Genomic DNA, 23094 nt, shown 5'->3' on the forward strand with positions numbered 1-23094 from the left:
TTCACTAAATACTAAATTAAGGATTTTCGATTCAGCATTTTTTAAGTACTTAACTTAGTGCTTATAGAAAAAGTGTTTTTAATATCACATAGTACTTCTTATTTTTCAAAAAAAAAAAAATTGAAAAACAAACACTTTTCTCTAATTGACAAAATAGCTATCAGCTCTGTTAGCTTTGTTGATATTCACTTTTTTCTATACCCGATTTACCATATGTGGTTGTTTTTCTGAAATGTCAAAATGTTTCATTTTTTATCGAATGGTTAACATTTATTCACTGCATTCCCTATTATAGTTTCTTCTTTTGCTACCAGATCTTTTGCCCAAACAACTTCTTAATTAAGGACTTAATAAGTACTTATTAAGGACTTATTTTAAGCACTTGGGATTAGCTATTTATTTAGGAGCATAGACTGTGTCTTTAATTATGCTATTGTGCTAGTAACACTTTACCTTGTGCTAGCCGGGAATTCTAAATTATTTCCCAGCTAGTAAAAATTAGAAAAAGTTGTAGAAAAATTGTATGAAATGATTTTATTGTTATGCAAAATTTATTGCCAGACAATACCTTACGGGTTCGAACATTTTGCGAAGTCTTTTCCGCTTGATCATCCCTTTTTTCAAAATTTTTGTGTTCTTTAAAATATAATGGGTCGAATGAGGATGATTGCAGCATCGAAATAATGTCTGGAATATAGGATTTATTTTTTTTATATAATCAGAAAATTACTCTTTTGGATTACATGGCGGATCTGAAGATTTTTTCTTATGAGATTCTTCACAGTTGATTAACGATTATTTACAACTTCCAGGATTTCACTTGAGCGGAACCGTCTGGACTTACCCACCGAATACAAATGACGGATCTAGTGGTGGTCAATCAACCACTGGCTCACAGCACAACAGTGGTAACATAATAGGTCATCCTCAGCAGCAACCACCACATCACCAACAGGCAATTCGTTTGCCTGTCGATCGGGATGGTGGTTCCCATAATGGTGCCGGAGGTGGAGCCGGTGGTGGCGTGAGTTATTCCATGGAGGAGAATAAGAAATACAAAGTCTCCGTTAGCTTTGACAGGTAAGCAAATCCCCTTGGCTAATTTCCTATTCATTGGAAATTGCCTCTGAAGCATGGGGCTTCTCTTCTCTCTTTTGGTATTGAGACAATATTATTCATCCATTTCTTGCTCTCGGCGACTCTTTGGAAATTTCAGTCTCGTCCACCATCTGATTGCACGAGACAACCCAGCAACAATCTTGTTTTTATTTTTATACCTCTCTTTCTGAGTTCCTCTTACTTCTTTACACATTCTGTGCCAACATCAAAATATCTACATTGAAGAGAATCTCTTGTGCAATTACACCCAGTAGCGCCATTGATTCAGATTCTTACTTTTTTTTTCCTTCGACCGATCATCATCATCAACTCCTTGTTCTCGTTTCACATAGAAAAAAAACCCCTTCACGCACAAGATACCCTGCTAAAAATTGCAGAGATTGTCGCGACAATTAATAATAATTGATTCGCAACACGATTTCCATTGTAAGATGTTTTCCTATTTGGTACAGATGCAAAATCACATCAGTAACCTGCAGCTGTGACACAAAAGACATCTTCTGGTGCCATCACGTAGTTGCGTTGTCGCTCTACCGGATTCGATATGCTGAGACAGTTAAACTGCGAGTTCCCATATCGGGTAAGTCATTTTTAGTTATAATACCCAAGCAATGAAGAGGAGACCCCCTTTTATTTCTTCCAAATACCTCTTCTCAAGCAGCAGTAATCTGTCCGGCTGTAGTGGTCTTTAGTGCATAAATAATATTGTCTCTGGTGGTACAAAAAAGGTTGGGAAGACAGATAGAGAATGTTGTGTGTACACAGAAGAAAAATGTCTGATGAGGTAAATGGCTTCTGTAATAGGTTTCATTGAATTTTAAAATTATACTTTAATAGTTACTACTTCTTATTTGGTCTGTAAATTACAAATGTATTTGAAAAATTCCTTTACTTCTCTCGACAAATGACAAACTATATATCACTTTGTTGTTACTTTATGATGGATTTTAAAAGTTTGTTTTTTTTTTTTTAAAAGAGTTTTAATTTGCCATTGAGGTCAAAAAACCTTCCGGCTTAAACCGAAATTATGGCCATTCAGGGAACATTAATGCATCATTTTTCTTATATGGATGGGATCTTAAAACGATTACTACTCGTCGGAAATTTTATGTTTGACCAGTAGGCGAAAATATGACAATGTCATATGACAAATTTTCGTGGTAAATTCGAGAGCAGGGTAACATTAACCCTTTAACGACGAGCCACTTTTTACGGACTGAAAATCAACAATAAAAATTAAACTGGGAAACATAATCAATGATGAGTCTTACATCTAACCTTGAAAAGTCCAATAGAGTCTGATTCGGTGCATTTTGTGCTTCTATGAACGATAGGGACAAAAATAGCCCAAGAATTTAAGTAATTTTTCTGACAATACCAATGCATAATAGTTTTTGCTTTAATGAAAAATATTACGTATGAGTATTATAGTTTTTATTGCCAAAAGGGTTTTGCTTAAAAAAAATTGGAAGTATAGAAAATAAATAAAATCAATTGTGAATTTGAGAATTTAAAAATTCACCATTTTTGAGCTTAAATATTTACTACATAGTAAATAGCTACAGACTTGCAAAAAATATTCTAGATTCCTTCAACCTTCTACTTTACAATTATGTACAGATATAAGAAAAAAATAACTTTAGGTAGTCAGGAAAAATTATTTTCTTTGTGGGACACCGGTGTTCCAATCGTCCTTAAAGGGTTAAAGCCCAGTGAGCAATTAATGACTATTGTTAAGAGCTCTATGAGGCTTTTAGTAACCGATATGAACCTGATTTTCCATTAATTTTTCTGAATTTACCACTTAAAGAAATTTTGTATTTGTCATATGACTTTGTCGTATCGTTCGTTACAGAATTCCCCTCCAGGCAATTTTACAAGTGTTTTTTTGTTCAAATTAGTTAAATTTCTTCCAATTTAGAGTCTGGACCGCAACACTGGAAAAAATAAATGGTCAAATTGACCCTTTTCAACAAAAATGGATCATATTTAACACTTTGAAAGGTTCACTTGAATCTTTTGAAATTTTGTTTGTACATTTATCACGATAGATTACATTTTAACGTAGATTCATTTCTCCTATCATATTTCTCTCATCTGAGCGAACACCAAAGATGACTTTTTCATTGTTTTTGTTCGTTTATTCCAGAGTTAAATAGATGTCAAAACAGTGACCCTTTTATTTTTACCAGTGAATTTATTAGTATTCTATTTAGCATTTTTTTTTATAATTTTCTCTCCCGAAGTATACGCTTAAGTGTTGATCTCTTTTAAAAATATAAAAAAATAAATAAACTTTCAAAGTACGTATGAATCTTTACATAGAATATTGAAATGATTAAGGTAGGGTGGAATAACCGGCTATCGCCATGTTTAGGAAAAAATTAAATTCATTTAATCATAACTTTTGAATCCTTGTTACAAGATAAGTCAAATTTGACACAAAGTTACTTAGATGTATTGGCTCTAGATACGTGAAAACAATAATCCTAGAACATAACGCTGGACTACTTAAAAAATTGATTTTTATTAATAATGCAAAAATAACCATTTCGTCGCCACTTTTTACCACTTTTCGCCAGTTTTGTAAAATTTGTAACCACTTCTCGCCACCCACTTGAAAAGAACCACACTCGGTTATTTTAGGCAATGCTATGAAAGGAATACATTCACCATTTCTCTTTCCTTGTGATCACTTTATTATTACTCTCTTTAAATGATTTTTCTTCACTTTTATTTGAGAAATCAAGTTATGGGGCTTTTGCAGAAAGTAAACAATGCAGATTTGACAACTGAGAGTGTACGAAGTGAAGTTTGCGTCGCCTATTGAAAAGATATGGCGACAGGTGGTAAAATCAATTCCAGAATATTACCACTTCTCGCCATGCCTCATTTTTATACAAAAATAATATAAAATGAAATATTAATTGACTAAATGCAAATTTTATGTATTCCACAAGTGCAATTAAATATTCAATAGACAAATTATTTACCCAAATAGGTATTTTTGGCCTGATGAAAATTTGACGACACTTAGTACATTTGGTAAGAGATGTTGGATTCGATGCACTTGCTTAAAATATTGCTCTAAAAAGTGATCAAAATCGTGAATCCAAAACGAATAATTATTATTTTTCGATTCTATGCGTAGAAGCAGAAACAATACAAAAAAATTGCGACTCATTTATTTCATAAATTGCGAAAAATAGCGATTTCAGTGTAAGTGGCGAGAAGTGGGGCACTGGCGAGAACTGGTGATTCCACCCTAATTTTCGTTTAAATACCCTGATGAAAATTTTTAAAATAAATTTAAGAAAAAATATTACTTTTTTGGGCTGTTATTCTTTTGAAGCTTATGGATAGGATGTTTAATATTAAAATTTAAAGTCAATCAATTAATATATCCCCCTCTAAAAAATTTATATTCAATTTTCTAAGAAGTCTAAATGAAGATGGGAACAATAGACCGATCAGTTGCATTTCCTACGCTTGCTTAGAGACCACAATAATACACTATAATAAATAATTACAGTTCTAAATGGTATAATTTTTATGAAAATCTTTTTTTTAAGTACGTTTAAACAATTATTTTAATTTTTTTTTAACTTTAAATTGACCTCTTGAAAAATTATCGAAATATATTTTTTAGGCTTTCACGCTGCACAGTGCGCACACACTCTGACTCCGAACACTTCATATTTTTCCTATATTCCTTTAATAAATCTGACCTAGTGGCAATATATTTTAAAAGTCTTAAATCACACTTTTTCTAAAAAATAAGTCAGAATCATTAAAGGAATACGGGAGAAATATAAAGTGTTCGAAACCAGAATGTGTGCGAAGCCTGAAAGCCTACCCCTACAAGTTTACCTAATCAAGAAGTCTTATAGAAGCTCCATTAATTAAACAACAAGAAAGCTTAATTAAAAACATGTTTTTAATCATTAAAGGAGTTAGAGTTGAAAGATTGATAAAATCACTCAAAGTATCACTTGCAACAATTCGAAATTACAAAGTCATTTGGAAGCTCTTTTCGAAGATCTATCGAAGTGGCAAACGAGAAGTGATTCAAAGTAAATTTACTTCCAAACCGTTGCACATTTACGACTTTGGTGATGAGACATAAAAAGAGTGAACGTCAAACATAAATGTGTGCTGGTACCAAGGGGTTACTAATTTCGGGAAACTCGGGCCAATCTGGTCAGGAAATCCACGGGGAACTCAAGGGAAATTCGAGAAACCAACGAGAAACCCGGGAAGCCAATAAAATTTTCAAGGGACTAACGGGGAACCTATACGATTTTCAGAGAACTCACAGGGGATCCGGGGATCTTATGTATTTTTTCAGGGAATCCGGATATCCGGTATTTTTTCGAGAAACTCATATATTTTTTTTCAGAGAACAGGAAACTCGAACCACTATAATTGCTGCACTATAATTGCACTATAATTGCACTATAATTGCACTATAATTGATACCTTCGAGAGAATTTATAACCTCAAATGGTTACTTGTGAACATACGAAGTTCACATGACGGATTTCCAGTATCATAGATCATTACGAATTCTCGCAATTTTACTTTAAAAATTTGAAGAAGTCTAGAAGTCTAGCATGTAAAATTGCTTTTAATTCAATCCTGAATGCGCGTAGATTCAGTGTTTCAAAGATCGAAACAAAACGCAGTCGGTAGCCAGTTTTTCTGCGTTTGAATTCCTGTTTCATTTCCTAAGTTCTACCAAAAATAATGCTCTAAATATTTATGAGTGTTAATAATACTGAAAAAAAATTATTAGTGAATGAAGAGTGTGTTTTACAATGTTTAGAACATTTTATTATACGTGTGATTACTGGTATGATCCAGTAAATTTAAAAACATGAATGTGATTTGCAAAAACTAAGCAGATATATCCAGTAAGAATCATTTGATTTTTGAAAACTATTCTATACATTGTCCTATATAAAAAACCGGAAGCCAGTTTTAGGATATTCCATTGAACTCAAGAGCTTTGACATTTTTGCGAAGCCTTTTCTACTTTATCACCCTTGCACATGTTGTTCTTGCCGAAATAATTAAAGATTTCCCATAAACCTAAAGATAATCTTTCGGGAAATATACGTCGTATTTTCTTAGCTATAACATTTAATTTTGATTAATTCTAAATAAATCATACTCGTTAATTGCTTTCTCAAAGTCACTTTGAAAATAATATTGCTTTAGTATACGATGATGACGGAGCTTAATGAAAAATTCACGGAAAGAGGAATTATGTCAATTTTCTTGCTACGACTTTTCATATCAATTTTTTTGCGTAGGAGAAAAACAATAAGAGTGTGTAAAATTTGAAAGATGCTAGTATATTTTGAGCACCTTGAATTTCATAATTATGTTGCAAATTAAATTGAATCTACATCATTTAGTCACTCTTAGTATTTTCCACAGGAAATGGAAGGTTCTATCTATATGTGGCAATGGTGAAAAATTAAATCATAATCATATTTGCTTTTCACACCCAAGAATATTTCTGGGCAAAAAAGAAGAGAAGATGGAAAAATTGTGAGACTGGAGAAGAGGTTGTGAGAGCGCATGTCGAACTTTTGTGTACAATGCACGTTTGTGGGGAGAACAAATTGAATGAAATCAAATTACATGCCAGACATCGCGCTCATAGTCGATTTCGCAGCAAAGTGATAGGATATCGGAAAATTTTGGACGAGAAAAATGTGAAGATGATGGTGGAACGATAAATTCTTTAGTAGGTTCTTTTTCTGGAAATGATGGCGTTTCATCTTTTATCATAAGTCCAGATAAATAAAAAGGAAATTATAGTTTGAAAGACGAAAACTTTAGATCTACAGGTTTTTATTGCTAAGACTAGAAAAAAGATCTGCATTTTGAAGTAATTTTATTATTTTCGAACAAAACGTAATATTTGGAATTCAGGGAAATATTTAAAAAAAAAAAATATGGCAAAGTCCTTTTTGGCTAGTGAAAAATACAATTTAGACGATAAAATATTAAATAATAGGCCCAGGAATCGTTCTTCCTCGCATAAAGTTTAGTCAAATGGCTTGACTTCCCTTACTTATGCCTGAAATAGACTTACGGCTTAAGCCGAGAGACGGCGTATTTTGAATCTGATGGAAAAGTAGTTTCATTATTATTTTAACTATAATTCCGTTAAAATATTTACTTTTTATATTAACTTTCATTAGAAAAATCACTAGAATCGCTTTAGAGAGAATCTCGTAAACCAGTTCGTAAGAGCGCAAGTCAGTTCTCGGGCGAAAAGATCATTTACGTAACATAGATTAGTTGTGAACCGAATCCAATCATGAACTTTGAGATGTCCTCATTCAGATGGACAAAGGGAAAAAAAGATCACAAAGGAGTACCTTTGAGACTTAGGGCTCAAATAGATCCAGGCTGATCCTCGAGAATATTTAGCCTGTAAAACTTGGCGGTAAAGTATTAGGTAAAGGAACTTTATGAAAAGGACCTCTAATCTATGATCCTATGGCCTTAGTGTATGACAGTTTAGGATAAATTTTTATTGTCAAATTTTACAGGCTAAATATTCTCGGGAATCAGCCTAAGAATATTTCGGCCCTTACACTCTAGACCTAAACTATTCTTCGTTGTCTTTTTCTTTAGCCGATCTGAAACAGTGAAGAAATCTCAAAGCTCAGGATTCGATTCGGTTCAAAATGAACCAAATTTGACTAATAAATCCGGGAGCATTGAAGAAGCATCAAGCGTTCCGAATCGGTCTACGGTAAACTTAACAGTCCTTTCCAATATACGGAAAATACCATCGTAAAAAACACTTGCAATACAAATATCTCGATGCGTTTAATAATACTAAAATTATTACCTATGTTCTTCGTTAATTATAATTTTGAGATCTTTAGAAACTGAGCTAAATTTCCAATCCAGGGTGCAAGACCCGATGTAAAATCAGCTAAAAATTTAAATTTTTGTTTTAAAAAGACTCATATTTCAGATTATATGAAGAGTGTTATGCGCGCCTTAGGGCCCAAATAGACTCAGGCTGATCCTCCAAAATATTTTGCTTGTAAAATTTGATAGTAAAGATTTATCCCAAAATGTCATACACTGAGGACTTAGGATCATCGATTAGAAGTCCTTTGCATAAAATTCCTTTACCTAATCATTTACTGCCAAATTAACAAGCTAAATATTTTCGAGGATCAGCTTGAGTCTATTTAGGCCCTTAGACTTATAGTGGTCTTTAAGCTCAAAATAGAAGTTTAGCCCAGTTCTAATAGATCATTATTGTCCTTAATAATCCAATCCTGCTGAATTTTTCCATAATATCTTAAATTATAAGGAATTAAAACATTTAAGCTATATGGCTAAGCTTTAAGTCTAAAGCCCCGTATAACCCGAATAAAGCTTAGCTTAACTGTTGTAATTTTTCAAAAAGCAACATTTTTGAAAAATTATTGCTATTTACTTAAAATATCTTAAAAATTTACTGAAATTTTTTGTTCTGTAGAAAATTCAGGTCTTCGTAAACTGGGATAAATCTCTATAGTCTGAAGATTAATAAAGATCATAGCTCTGTAAAGTTAGAGAATTTAGCAAGCTTTGTCTTAATGCAATAATAATTTTGCTATATTTAAATTTTCTACAAAACCTCTTAGCGTTTTTGATACTTAAGATTATTGTGAAGGCGGTACCAGAAAGGGACCTCTGTACTTGGGCTTCCATTTTAGCAAGATAAATCCAGTGCTCTTATATTCCAGACAAGCTTTTTTTAAGGAAAGCGACTTTAACCTGGATGAGTCTTTGTTAAACAGAACCGCTTTTTACTAAGGAGCACTCTTAACGATGCGTTAGTCCATTATGAGATCTGAAAACCAAACGGTGAAAGATACTAACTTACGAACTTTGGAGGATTTTCTTCTTTATGGTGTCTCCACACTAGAAAAAATTTTTGTCAAAAATTGCCTTTTTAAAAAAATTCTGACGTTTGCCTACAAAGGATAGGGGAAATTTTCTTTAAAAAGATATTTTTTAAAAGAAATTTCTCCTAGTCTGTAGAGGCTTTTACAAAGCTTATTCATTGAAAACCTTAAAACTCCGTCTATAAATTAAAGTTTAATCGATTGAGACTAATTTATTTGAATGTACTTTCAATCCTAAATGAATTCGAACCGGTTCCAATTGATTTTAAACCAATCAATTTGCATCAATCGTTACTGTACCAACAATTAAGTTTTTGATCCTATCTTAAATTTATTGATTAGGTTTTTGGTGATTTATGAATCGATTAACTTTGCAGTGAATTAGTAAATATTAGAAAAACTTCACGAAACGTAAGAACTGGTGATCACGCTGTTTTGGTATATTTGATATTACATCATCGAAGTAATTTTAAGCATTCGGCAAAGTATTTTCATTTCGCCACCCCTTTTTTGTGGCAGATATATTTGAAATATATATCACTCATTCTCACTTTTAGTCCCAATCACTTTTGGTACGATTGATAAGTTAGCCAAACATGTTTTATTGTTTGTAATTCAACACGTATTGATAAAATGGAAATTTGGAGAGAGAGAGAAAAAATTGATTTTGTGACACATTTTGTATACGGATCAATTAATTGTAGATTAGGTGACAAAAATTATTTCTCAATTAGCTACACTGACGCCTGAATATTGAAGGGGAATAGACTTTCTCATTCTCTCTCTCACATTTTCTGGGTATAAGCTGATGGGCGAAAGGGAATGGATATGACAAACAACTCACTCGAGTTTTGGCCTGAAGGGAATGACTTGGTGTATGGATGGATACTGATGCTTATATACATTTTCTCTGTACCAGGCAGTAAAACATATCCGGTTGTCCCTTGCAATCTCATGGGTGCGGAAATGTGGAGCTTTCTCGCTTTCACCACACGACAATTCTCCGGACTTGGATGAACACAGCAGAGTGAGTTTTGATGGTTGGGAGAGGTTTGGGTTGCGGGGGAGGATGTTTAAATGGGAGAGAGCAGGGCTTCACACCCGGTGTGCGCTTTAAAGCCGAGCACCCCATGGCCCAATGGGAAAATATTGGGTGGGAGGGTGGCATTTGAAACTCCAACCAACTGACATTAACCCGGGAGTCAGGCAGGCAGCAGCAGCTATAACCAGAGTTGGTAGGATTTAATGTGAATGGTTCCCCTTTAAGAGACGGCGCGCTGCTGCAGCTAAAGCAGAGGGAAGCGATTAAATTGTGTGTATTTTCAGTGTGGCTGGGTTTGAGGCTTTATATGCCAGAAAAGTGGAGAGTATGAGTTTTAAAGCTTTTTGTATATACAATTCCAGCATGTCGAAAATACTGGTGAAATTTTCTGATTTTCAATTTTCCCACTTGATTCTTCATACTCAACCCCATGAAAATATTGCAATTTATTGATTGGCTTTGTTGACAAGATGTTGACACGAATTTTAACAGTAATTTTGCCAAATGGGGTGAGATTGCAAAATACCGATATAAAGTACAATTGTTGGGGCTTTTTTTTCCCGCACGTGCACCATTTTGAAAATAAATTTCATTATTAATTTTAATGAGATACACCAACTGTTAGAGAATGCCACATCAACCACCCTTATGCATTCATCAAGAATTGCATGATGGTGCGGGGTATACCCTTAACCCTTTAAAGACGAATAGATACTAAATGTTTGAATATTTTTTATCCACGCGATCATGAGTTAGAGAAAATTAATTGTGAATAGATTTGATAGCTTTTAAGGAAAGAGCTTTTCTATCGTTTTCTTTTGGAGGTTGATTGTAATGCTAAGACGGCGGGGAACACCAAATAACGAGTCTTTTACTATTATAAAATTGACTTCCGCTGCAACCGTATTATTTATGGAGAAATTATCAATGAAGCTATTTACACCGCCGCATTAGATTGGGATTGTTGAACTGCTCCAAAATCGGATTTCGGATAATTAAGTCTTAATCTAAGGCAGTAATCTAAATGATTTCATTGACGTCATTTAGACTGTCGTATTAGATTCTTACTGAGTTGTCCCAAAAACCGATTTTGGTACAATTTAATCTCAATCCAATGCGGCGGTGTAAATGGCCTGAATCTATTTATCCATTCCCCGGACTAATTCTATACAGTTTTAAAGTGCCTATACCGCTTAAGGCTAAAGCATAAACACCCTAAACATTTTTGACCGGAAACTCGTAAATTTTAATTTTTATTACAACAGTACTTCGTATAATTAAGGTTAAATATTTATTAAAAAGAAATTTGTCGAATAGTAACCAAACTTTAATATAGGGTTAAACTTGAAATTCCAGGCAAATCAATTTGGAAGTACGGACCTTGATCATCTAGAATATTTTAGTAATTGTTCAATCGTGCAATTATTAAACCTTAAGAGAATTTTTCAAACTTTAAATTGGATTATCCAGAAAGCTGTCGAATAACCAATCCTTAATCTTTTTTTTTGAGAAATATCGACTGAGAAAAAATTAGATAAGTTAAGCCGTATAGACAAGCCTTTAGGTCTGAAGACCATATTACCCAGAATTCTACTACGATTGCTAACCCTTTTAATTTTAAATGTTATGAATATTTTTGTGCGTTGACTAAACTATCGTGTTTAGTAAATTGTGTAAATCTACGTAATTGGTATTGATTGGAAACGACTAGAAAAGACTTAGTTCAGTCGATATATCAAACCTGCAAAAGAACTTTTTCACCAGGGCGACGGTAGACGCTAATATGGTAGAGGCTTCACACCTAAAGCTTAGCTATATAGCTTAACTTTTCTGAATTCTTTTTAATGCGAAGATTTTTTTTTGAAAATTTTGATATAGTATTGGTTATTAAGGATACAAGATCCAATAGCTTCTAAAAAAACAATAAAATTGTTTATAGGTTAAGATTTTAAGATCTACGGATTTTAGGGACTCGGGCTAAACTTCTAGTTTAAAGACCTGTTAATAAAGTTTCCAAAACCGGTTTATCCTAGTTCCCAAGCGTCTTGATTTTTAAAACAATAAGAAATTCTAGCTAATTTTTAGAATTATATAAATTAATTGCTTTTAATATACCATTATAATTGAAAATTTTGTCAGATAAAAAATAAAATAGTTAAGTCATATGGCTGAACCTAATGCCCTAGACGCATTTACAACTTAAGCAAAGACAAATTACAGGTTAGGTAGATTATAGGGTAGTTTCCCAGTAACTAAGCCGTTTTTCAGCTTAAGCCGAGAGACGAATTAGGCGCAAACTAATGGAAATGTAATCTAATCATTATTTTGATTATAATCACGTTAAGCTGTCTTTCGGCTTAAGTCGTAAGTGTGTCTAGGGTATAAGGGTACAAATAGATTCAGACTGATCCTCTAGAATATGTAACCTGTAAAATTAAATATGTCAAATTTCTCAATAAAGGATTAGGTAGGAAGTTTATGCAAAGGGTCTTTAATCGACGATCCTAAGCCCTCAGTGTATAACAGTTTGGGATAAATCTTTAGGGGAAACTGGGGCACCACAAAACACGGGGTACCACCAAACACTGCGATTTTTTAATCGGATATTCGACTTCAGAGGATAAGACCTATAGGAATTTATAGGCACTATAGGGATGCTTGTCCACTGAAGGAATGGTCGAGATAGGCCAAGTAGTTTAGAAATAAAAATTAGTGTTTGGTGGTATCCCGTGTTTGGTGGTGCCCCAGTTTCCCCTACTACTAAAATTTAGCGGTTAAATATCCTCAATGTTCAGCCTGAGTCTATTTGGGCCACTAGGTCTAAAATAGTCTTCAGTTCCAAATAGACTCAGACTAATCCTTGAAAATATTTTGCCCATTATTAAACTTGACGGTAAAGGATCAGCCCTAACTATGAGCCAAATTTTAATATTAAATAATTTAATTTAAATATTTTTTCGCCAAATTTTACAGGATAAGTATTCTCAAGATCAGCCTGAGCTTATTTTGGTTTTAGGCTGATTCTTAAGAATAATTAATCCGTAGAATCTGACAGTAAAGCATCTCACAGTAAAGACCTGAGCACCTAATCCTTATTCTCAAATTTTACGATTTGGTGACCGTTTCTTATGCTCTCAAAATCGTAATGTTCCAAAAGTAATGATTGCACTGAATAGAAATGAAAAATATGCTATTTTTTCAGTAATCACTCCCTTAGATCTCTCGTCGTTCTTTGAGGGTTAACGCACGAGGAAGAAGGATCTTTTTTTAATGTCTTTTCCTGTAAAATATAAAATAGCATTTGGGTGGGAAGTGGTACAAAAATGAAATTACTCTACAATTGCGCCTATTTTTTGTATGCCTTCATTTCTCTACTGTACACTCTGGAACTATTATTTTATGCACACACATCAAGTGCAGGCTTTGAAGGGGGTCTTTCTATTCTCAAACAAAAGCCACATGAATTTGAAACCCTTTTGCTCTACTCAGTTTCCGTACAATCCGTACCATGAGTTTTTCCTCTCATACTGTGCAAAATTAAATGTATCTCACATGTGAGCATAATATTGTTAAAAAGAAAATTATATTGTTGAGAATACAGTTTAAATTCCTAACAAGCGGAGACTTTTAAATTTGAATAAATAGCATGCAGACCTCGAAGGATTCATGGTACATTTGAGAAAATCTCAAATTTATTTTTATGAGATTTTTCTTTCATTTCTCCCTTCTGAAAATACTCCAGAGATGCTGCGTGTTTTCCTGGGATTTTCTCTGTATCATTGTAATTTCACAGGAGGCCGTTAATATTTAAATAAGAAAGATTATAATTGCATCAACATAATTAGAATATATATGGTTGAAAAAAAAAGTCAGGGAAAAGTTCTAAGCATATATTAATATGATGAAATGTGAATAATGTAGTTGCATAAATTTAATTATTTATGCCTTACATATCTCTCCATGTGAGCAAATATTTACATATATTGTGTCTGAAAAAAAAAGTGTAAATTGTTTCATAGTCGGTAAATAATAAATTAATATTCAATGTACGCGTTTGGTGTCAAACCGTTTGCGCATAGAGATGTTGCCGACATGAAGATCAACAGTGAAGAGCAAAAGTTAACTATCTTTCTCACATTTTCTCTATTTTTGTATTTAGATTGCGTCATTTTTAATTACTTTTAGTGAAAAATTCTTTTTGAACATTTACGGAAAATATGGTTTTAATTCAACTGTATAAGCTAGTAGAGAGTTAATTAGCTTAAAGTTCTGTGTTCGTTTAGATATTCATGACCATGTCACATATAAGATTAATATTAAGATTAATACTTTCTGAACTGCGAGAATAGCAAAAAAAGATAGCAAGTGTTTTACCATGCCTCTCTCTCGCGCTTCGCTCGAAAACTGACCGAATCACAGTTGGCACGCATGGAAAATTGCTCGAGTTGCCTGTAATACGATTCAGAAAGCAATTAATACGAACAGTAATATCTTATTCATCGTATTAATCCACTAGAGTGTACTCTTTCTAACACACGTGATATTCCATTTGAAATTTTGCATATATATACCTCTCTCTCCGGCTTTTCTTAATATTAATATTAATCTTATATGTGACACCACGGTCAATTTTAGCCTCGTGGTAGAAGGATCAGTCAGTCCCAGGGGACTGTCCAGGATCACCGAATTAGGTCCGATGTAAGCCCTAAATACACGTAGAGGTTCCCTGCTTGATCCCTTAAATCAAGCAAAAATTTAAATAATAATGAGATCAATTGGATATTTTATGATCTTTATTTAATTCTTTATCAATATTTTTTTATTAATGTAAATTGAACTAAATTCTTCTTGCTTTTTGAACTGTAAAACTTTTTTTTTTAATATAAAAAGTATCTCAATAAATGTGATATAATAAGAATATTTATAAATGAAAAAATATGTGCAAAACATTTAGCACATGTATGTACTAAATCAGTCAGTAACAGTAAATTTGCAATTTTTAGAAAATAATGATGGTTGCGCTTAATAATTGTACATATTTAGCAAATTGTATTAAATTCTTACAAAAATCAGCCTGATTTTAAGAAACAAATCATCTGATAAGGTATTTGTTTAAATTGTTTCAATGTGATTGAGTCTTCATTCAGTAATATTTGAAATACTCTAAACAAGTAATAGACTTAATTATTATCTCTGCTCGTGTACGTGATATTTAGTACATCAATACGAATAGTCTTTCAGATCATTCCTATTATTTTATAGGGACAATTTTAATGTTAATTTAATCATTTTCATTGATTTATTGACGATTTCATACAAGAATTATATAATTTCCTACAATTTGCTTTAGTACATGTACTAAATATTATCCCATGTTATTATTAAACGTTTTTTTAATATAATAATTCAGTTCAGTCTTAAGATAAGGAAAACTTTTATTTGCCATCAAGGCTTCAAGACATTGCCTTACTGAGTTTAAATTTTTCTGCGTCTACCGCCATCTTATTGTAGGATAGTCTTAAACAAATCAGAGAAAAAATTCTTTTGCAATTCGAGCAATGAGTTGTACCGAAGTAGTTATGATATCTGTTTATTTTTGCTTTTTTATTCGCTATATTTAATCTGAAAATGACATAATTCTAACACAAGTTAATTTAGTACATGCATGTACTAAAAATTCAAACTTTTCTGATTCGTTTTTTTTCGATTTTTTTTTAAATCTATTTGAACGTATTACCTCTTTGGAATACAATTTTTGTGCATTCCTGTATAACTTACGGCACGATATCTCAAAGGTAATTTTTATGGCAGCCTCCTGAAAATAAGAGAAAAAAAACCATTCTCACTGATGAAAAATATCTTTCCATCGTGCTATAGAAATGATGGGAAGATTAATTTCAGAGGTGTGCTTCTGATGAGGCTGAAATTCACTGTTAATTTTTATCAGGTAACATTGGGAAAGTAATTTCAAGTCATGTTTCAATGGATTTGTGAACAGAAAGTCCAATTTAATCTTCCTTCATAACAACAAGCAAAAGACTGCGGCTGTGAGTGAAAATTATGGGTGGAATGATGCATAAGAAAAAGATGTTCTTACTACATAAAAATAGCATAGAGTGAGTGTGTGCTTTATTGTGGCAAAAGTCAGTATTTAGTGGGATGAAATATGCTTCTAATTAATATTGTAGCGAGAAATATTTTATATGATAATTAGTATGAAATAGCTTATTAATTTTAATATTTATGATGGAAGTTCACGCGAATGTACATGGGTGATATGCTACGTTTTTTTTTATTTTCTTTTTATTTTGAGTTATGTGAAGGAACAAATGGAATAATTATAATGAAAAGAAGGAGGAACCACTCATAGTCTGGAGAATAAAACTTATTATTTGGGTCTGGATCTTGTGGGTACATTTAGTTGATTTCTCGTGTATAATTACAAATGAGTGAACTGTTTAGTTTCGAATACATTAAGTTAAATACAGGTCGGGGTTTGTATTAGTTGTTGTCGGAATTGTCATTGTCTGTTCATTGTAATTTACAATAGTGTTTTGCCATTTAATTTTGCTCAATTGTACCTTCACACGACTTATCTGCATTTTGTACAACTCCACAACGAAATAATGTTTTAGAAAATGGTTTTTTGCACTGTCCTTTTATGTAAGGGGGGCACAATTTGATATAGAATTAAAAAAAAAAAAGATGTATTTTTCTGTAATCTCAAAAAAAAGACGATTATTTCCTTTTGTAATTTAAACAATTGCAAAGCAACAGCGTTGTTGTATTTAGGATTACAAAATGTTTAAAACATGAAGAACAATCGGAGAGACTTCGGAAGCCAAGGTTACGTCAGTGTTGTGGGTTTTTGCCTACAATCGCCTATTTATCGCTAATCGTTTAGATTTTGGGATTACATATTCGCGCACACACAAAATAGGTGTGCTTTATTTGAGGGGGCAATAAAGAACAGGAAATGCCACAAATTACAGCTAAATAATACCCTGTAGTTCTCTAGATGGCTCTTCTACAAATATTTAATAGCTTAAGATGGATTTAAATTACACACGCCAAGATAGTGGACTCGCCACCTGCAGTTCGAATAGAAAGAAATAACACGTTTTTTTTTGTTGTTGTCTTATTCAGCAATTTGCTGAAATATGAGGGAGAGAATAGAGACCACGATGGATTTTAATCAAGGCCTAATCTAATTTAATTTTAGGGGAAATTATTTAAACTGATCGACTGGCCTTGAAGACATAAATAAGACAATTTATTAGACTGATGCTCTACTTAATCAATCCCCAATGTGAAGATATAATTTTAATGTTTTCCTTAAGCTTCTTTGTATAGTCTTGCATTACACTAGTAGACAAATTTGTTTCAACTGAAGACGTGTGATTAATTAAGTGATTTAATCAGGGGCCCATCAAGCCTAATAAAAAGTGAAGATATTTTTCACTTTTCCTTGTAAAAATTTTGCAGATATTGCACCGCGATTTAAACAAATTTGCTCGTAGTTCTTGTATTATTTCGGCGAACTTAATGAAATATGTATTTTTAGATAGCTTTTAATGCACGATTTCGAAATATATCAGAGTGATAAGTCAATTCTCTTTAGAAACAAACTTGCCAAGAGTCTTCAGTGCCTCTATGCAAAAACGTATGAAAAAAGAAATGTCGAGAGGCCTCTGGATTTAGTCGTAAAAACTAATTTTCTTATAGCATAGAGTACAATGGGGTAATTTTGAACAGAATCCAAATTTCAAGTTTCAGATTTCCTCATTATAATGAAAAAGTACTCTTAAGTCTGAAGCTTGTACATCTTCGCGGTATTTTCTCTTTGTCTATATTTAAATTTAAATTTAAATAACTCCAAGTTGAAATATCTTGAATGTCGTTTAGCAAATTTTAAAGATCCAGTAGGAATCTTTTTTGAAATTGATCTCTTAGTTATCTCGTAAAATGTTGTACTTTTTTGACAAACAGTCGTATCAATTCTAAGGGCCTTGACAGACCTGAGGATTAGCCGAGAGACGGCTTAGCGTAATTATACTCGACATAATGGTTAAACTTCATTTCCATCATTTTCCACTAAGTAAGTCGTCTCTTGGTTTATGCCCTAGACACACTTACGACTTAAGCCGAGAGGCGACTTAGTGGAAAATGATGGAAATGAAGTCTAACCATTATTTCGGATATAATTACGCTAAGCCATCTCTCGGCTAATCCTCAGGTCTGTCAAGGTCCTTAAGTCGTAAGTGTGTCTAGGGCATAAGGCCAAGATATCAAGACCAAGAAAATTTTAAGATTTCGGTATTTCTAAAATCAAAAAATCAAATTTGTCAAATATCTTGGAATTTTGAGATATAATTTGTACGTACAGGAGACTCTCGCTCAATCGGCTCTTTTTCAATCGGGCGAAAAATTTTGTTGACAGTTTTCACGTTTAATTATGAAGCTAATTTGCTCAAATTCGCTGTAGTTCTTCCTATTTTATCGTGATTCTTTATAATTGAGCGCTTTTTGTGGAATTTACAAAGGCTTTGACGCCCAAATCTATCGATAAACCGGATGACATTTCGCCCCAAATGCCCAATTGAGAGAGAGTCTACTGTATTTCAATATTTCTAATTCTCGATCCAACATTTCAAGACAAGTCGACGGTTCCCCGAGATCGACGCCTCCTCACAATGGCTTTCATAGTTTTTCTGGCTAACCTTCAATTTTTTACCCCCTCGTCCTTAATTAATTTCAATTCGTTTCACGCCCGAATTTCTCTGTTATTCGGATTGCGTTTCGTTTCAAAATGCCAGAATTTAAGAGAGTTTCATGCTGAATTTGCTTTTAATGATGAATATTTTTATAAGAAAGTGTTTAAAAGGGAAAATATTATTGAAAATACTACATTTGAGCTTGTGATTTATGCCCAACGCAGAATAAATTTTATTTGTAAACAAGTTTTCAAAATTTCACATAAGGGAGAGAGCGAGATGACTAGATCTCGATTTCATTCGCTCTCATTGAAATGTCAAAAACATGTTTACAAAACAAAAATTATTGTCATCTTGCTCACTCTCATAGGAAATTTTGAAAAAAAAATTTAGAAACAAAAGTTATTGTGCGCTGTTCATTATAGCCCAGCGCATAATAACTTTTGTTTAGTAAACATGTTTTCAAAATTTCTATGAGAGTGAGCGAGATGACTAGATCTGGATTTCATTCACTCTCACTGAAAAGTCGAAAACATGTTTACAAAATAAAACTTATTGTACGTATTTTTGTATGCCTAATGTCGAGCATACAAAAATTTGTGTTTGTAAATATATTTCCGCAACTTCCTATAGGAGTGGGCGATATGACTAGATCTAAATCTCACTCACTTTCACTGAAATGTCAAAAACAAGTTTACGAAACAAAAGTTTTTGCGCGTTGTATGTAATGCACAACGTACAATAAATTTTATTTTATAAAAAAATCTTCGAAACTGCTTGTGAGAGGAGAGATGACTAGATCTTAGTCTAATGGCCTCTACACACTAGATAAATTTATGTCCATATTGAAGAGTTTCTCCTACTCAAGCGTAGGGAATTTACTTCAATATGGACATGAATTTCTTTAGTGTGTAGAGGCTATATTTGAAATGTCAAAAATACGTTTCCAAAACAGAAGTTATTGTGGTTATTGTGCGTTGGACTTTATGATTAGTGAAATGAGTGAAATATTTAGCTTGCTGGTTATAGGGATAATCGTATTTTTCTATATTCATTGATAAAATATGCAATGGATTAAATTGTACCGTACCCACTCTAAAATCCAAATATTATATTCCGGGTTTGAATGTTATTTAAATCATTTGAAATTTTCTAGCGTTAAAGATATCAAAATCGCATTCGGTGAGCTAAACTGCACTGAATTTCACAGGACTTGGGATGATCAATTCCACGACAAGGTTCATTCCCCTGGGATGTTTTGCCTCATTATTATTATAGTCGTTAATATGATGCACCAAAATTATTCAAACTTTCTCACTTCCAATTCTAATCCTCCAACAACGTTAAATTTCGTTAATATGTATTAGGGGAAAGTGAGGCACCGCCGAACACGGGGTAGCACCGAACACTGTAATTTTTTAATCAGATATTAGACTTCAGAGGACAAGACCTATAGGAATTTACAGGCATTATAGGGATGCTCTGAAGAAATGGTCGAGATAGTCCAAGTAAAAATTAGTATTCGGTGCTACCCCATGTTCGGTGCTACCCCATGTTGGGTGGTGCTCCAGTTTCCCCTGAAGCTTGTGTTATTCCTGACATTGGGTTATTAAAATTGGGCAAAAATGCAAAAACTAGAACAGAAAAATTGTTAGTTATTTTGTTTTTCAATGTGATTGAAAAGCTTCGTCTTTGTTAAATCATAAAACATTGTTCAGTGGTGTATGAAAAAAAAAATCCTCAACATATTTTTTTCCTGCATGTCAGACCCATTCAATCATATCAGAGTTACTATTTATTCACTCTTTTTATCGGTAATTTATTTTGTGTGGGGATGTCGTCATGTGCACACACACTTGACGTATTGATTTGCGGAGTGCGGGAAAGTAAAGAGGCGACACTAGAATATAAACTCAAGTTATAATGTTATTTCCCGTGGAAGTTTTATGGGACGAAACGCATTGTCAGTGACTTAACATATAAATTGCATGAAATCAGTCAAATGTCATAAGCAAATGTTTTTCCAATAATAATAATTCTCTTGAGTTTATTCCAAATCGATGTCACTCTACCCATCCATGGGGAATATAAATTCAATTTTGATGAATTGTATTGAGAACAATCATAACTAATTCTACACTATTGCATACATTTTGTAATGATTGCAAATTAATAATGTATTATCATTCTGTTTATGCTAATGCCAAATCCATTTTAATGTGAATTCCAGAGACCCTATTGCAAATGAATAGGCAACAATTGCAGAAATTTGTACAATATCTAATATCTGCACATCACACGGAAGTTTTACCAACTGCCCAGCAATTAGCTGATGAAATTCTTCAGCAAAAGTCAGGTAAGTGTTTCCTGTGCCCTATTTTGTTCTTTCTTTTTCTGTCGTCCTTTCGTGGGAAATACAGTGACGAACCTAGGGGTTGAACGGGATTAACTGCTACGGGTGCTCAAATTGATCGGATTGACAAATTCTTAATGATATTCGACAAAATATTAATGACTTAAGATATTTTTCTACATAAGGGAAGAGCACCAGCGATCGGCAGTGTTCCTCGGATCGTCAGGTTATTACCATATTGTTGCATCAAGTCAAATAAATTTTTAAATATTATTAGTTACTTTTTACTATTTAACTCTCACAAGAATGCAGTGCATTAGCTCAGATTTAATATATAAAAGCAATTTTCCGTGAGACGTCTGATTAAATTTGTGACGATCCGAGGTACAGAGTACATAGTTGCAATTAGATTTATTTGTCATTAATTTATTGTAAAAATTTAAAATTCAATTGCATAGATATAGTTAAATGGATCACTAATATATCGATTAGCATACACAAAAATACCAAATAGTATTTTCAGGCTTATATTTTCAATTAAATATCGAATATGTCTCTTAACATTCCGGTCCGGGAAGCTCTTCCCTTATATTTATTAACGGGACACGCAATAGATTAAATTGTATGGCACTCGTTCCAGAATGTAAGTGCCCCGGGTTCGAATCTTCTTTAAATTACCAGAAAATTTCTTTTATTAAAGGTAAATCTAATCGCATTTGATGACCTTTACTGCTTCCGCGATGTTAGAGATAAAAAATTCCATTGTTGAAATGTCCCTTGCGAGAAAACTTACTTTTAACATCTAAAGAACTTGAGTAAAGTCTTAATCCTTAAAAAAATTATATAGTGAAAGTTCAAAAATTTAAATATCGATTAAGAATTTCGTGGAATAGAATTTTTTCAGAAGAAATAGGCGCTTGAGGGTTAAATTATCTATTACCGTAATGTTTTTCCAGTATAATAAAATGGCACTCAAAGTTCTCAGTATCAAATCTCGCCTCGGTCAATCTCATTTTTTATTTTTTATTTTACAAGATCTTTAATAATAGTCCATTTTGCAACTCTTACAATGTTCTTTTTCAAATAACTTATCATTTTTATTTGTTTTCAAATATAATTTTTTCAAATTAAAGTTTACTTGAAATTATTATTATACATTAGATGATAATTTTAATAATTTCAATTCATTTTCTTCTTAAATAAAAATAAACTTTTTAATAATTAAATTGTAGGTTTTATTCTTATTTTTTTGATATTTAAAAAATAAACAGACAAATTATGTATTTTATTAAAAAGTTTAAGTACTTTTTTTAATGAATTCCTTCGAAATTGATTTCTGCAAAAAAAAAAACAAATAATCAATTGAAGTTTTTGTTGCAAAAAAATTACGCAATTGCGCTGATCTCGGGATTTGATATGACAAGTCCTTCATTGAAATGTTTAATAAATTGCTTAATAGGCTTGGTATCATGTCAGCTCTAATAGTTTTATTTTGTTTTTGTTTTTAACAAAAAACTACCACATAGAGGAAGGCTTTCAGGCTTCGCACACATTCTGGTTTCGAACACTTCATATTTTCCTATATTTCTTAAGTTAGATTCCCGGAAAAAAAGAGACTGCAAAGCGTCCCGGGTTTACGGAGTGCTCGAACTTACGAGAAAGAGATATCCGTGTATAACCTATTCGCATATTTTTTAGGTTTACTACCGATTAATCGAGAGAATGATCTAAAAAATTGACTTTATTTAGAAATCATTCCCGATCGAAAAATCTGGATTTTTTTGTGTTGAAAACAGAATGATTTAGACAATAATTTAACAAGATTTTACAAAGCTTTATAGCGAATATTGGTAGCAAAAAATCTTGGTATACTATCCTTCCAATATTCTTTTTTTTTTTAAATATTTTTTCGAATATAATTTTTCTTCCACGATT

General features: G+C 32.6%; 1 protein-coding gene across 3 annotated transcripts in view; it reads left to right on the forward strand.

Annotated features, from left to right (window-relative positions):
* LOC129809857 (uncharacterized) overlaps positions 1 to 23094 on the forward strand; it is a 98577-nt gene that overhangs the window by 52015 nt on the left and 23468 nt on the right. For all 3 annotated transcript variants that reach the window (XM_055859986.1, XM_055859989.1, XM_055859988.1), the window contains 3 exons: positions 813 to 1080; positions 1572 to 1699; positions 21037 to 21162. In XM_055859986.1, coding sequence (XP_055715961.1) covers positions 813 to 1080; positions 1572 to 1699; positions 21037 to 21162 — 522 coding nt within the window. The remainder of the gene's footprint in view (positions 1 to 812; positions 1081 to 1571; positions 1700 to 21036; positions 21163 to 23094) is intronic.

This window comes from Phlebotomus papatasi, chromosome 1, assembly GCF_024763615.1.
Source record: "Phlebotomus papatasi isolate M1 chromosome 1, Ppap_2.1, whole genome shotgun sequence".
Lineage (NCBI taxonomy): Eukaryota > Metazoa > Arthropoda > Insecta > Diptera > Psychodidae > Phlebotomus > Phlebotomus papatasi.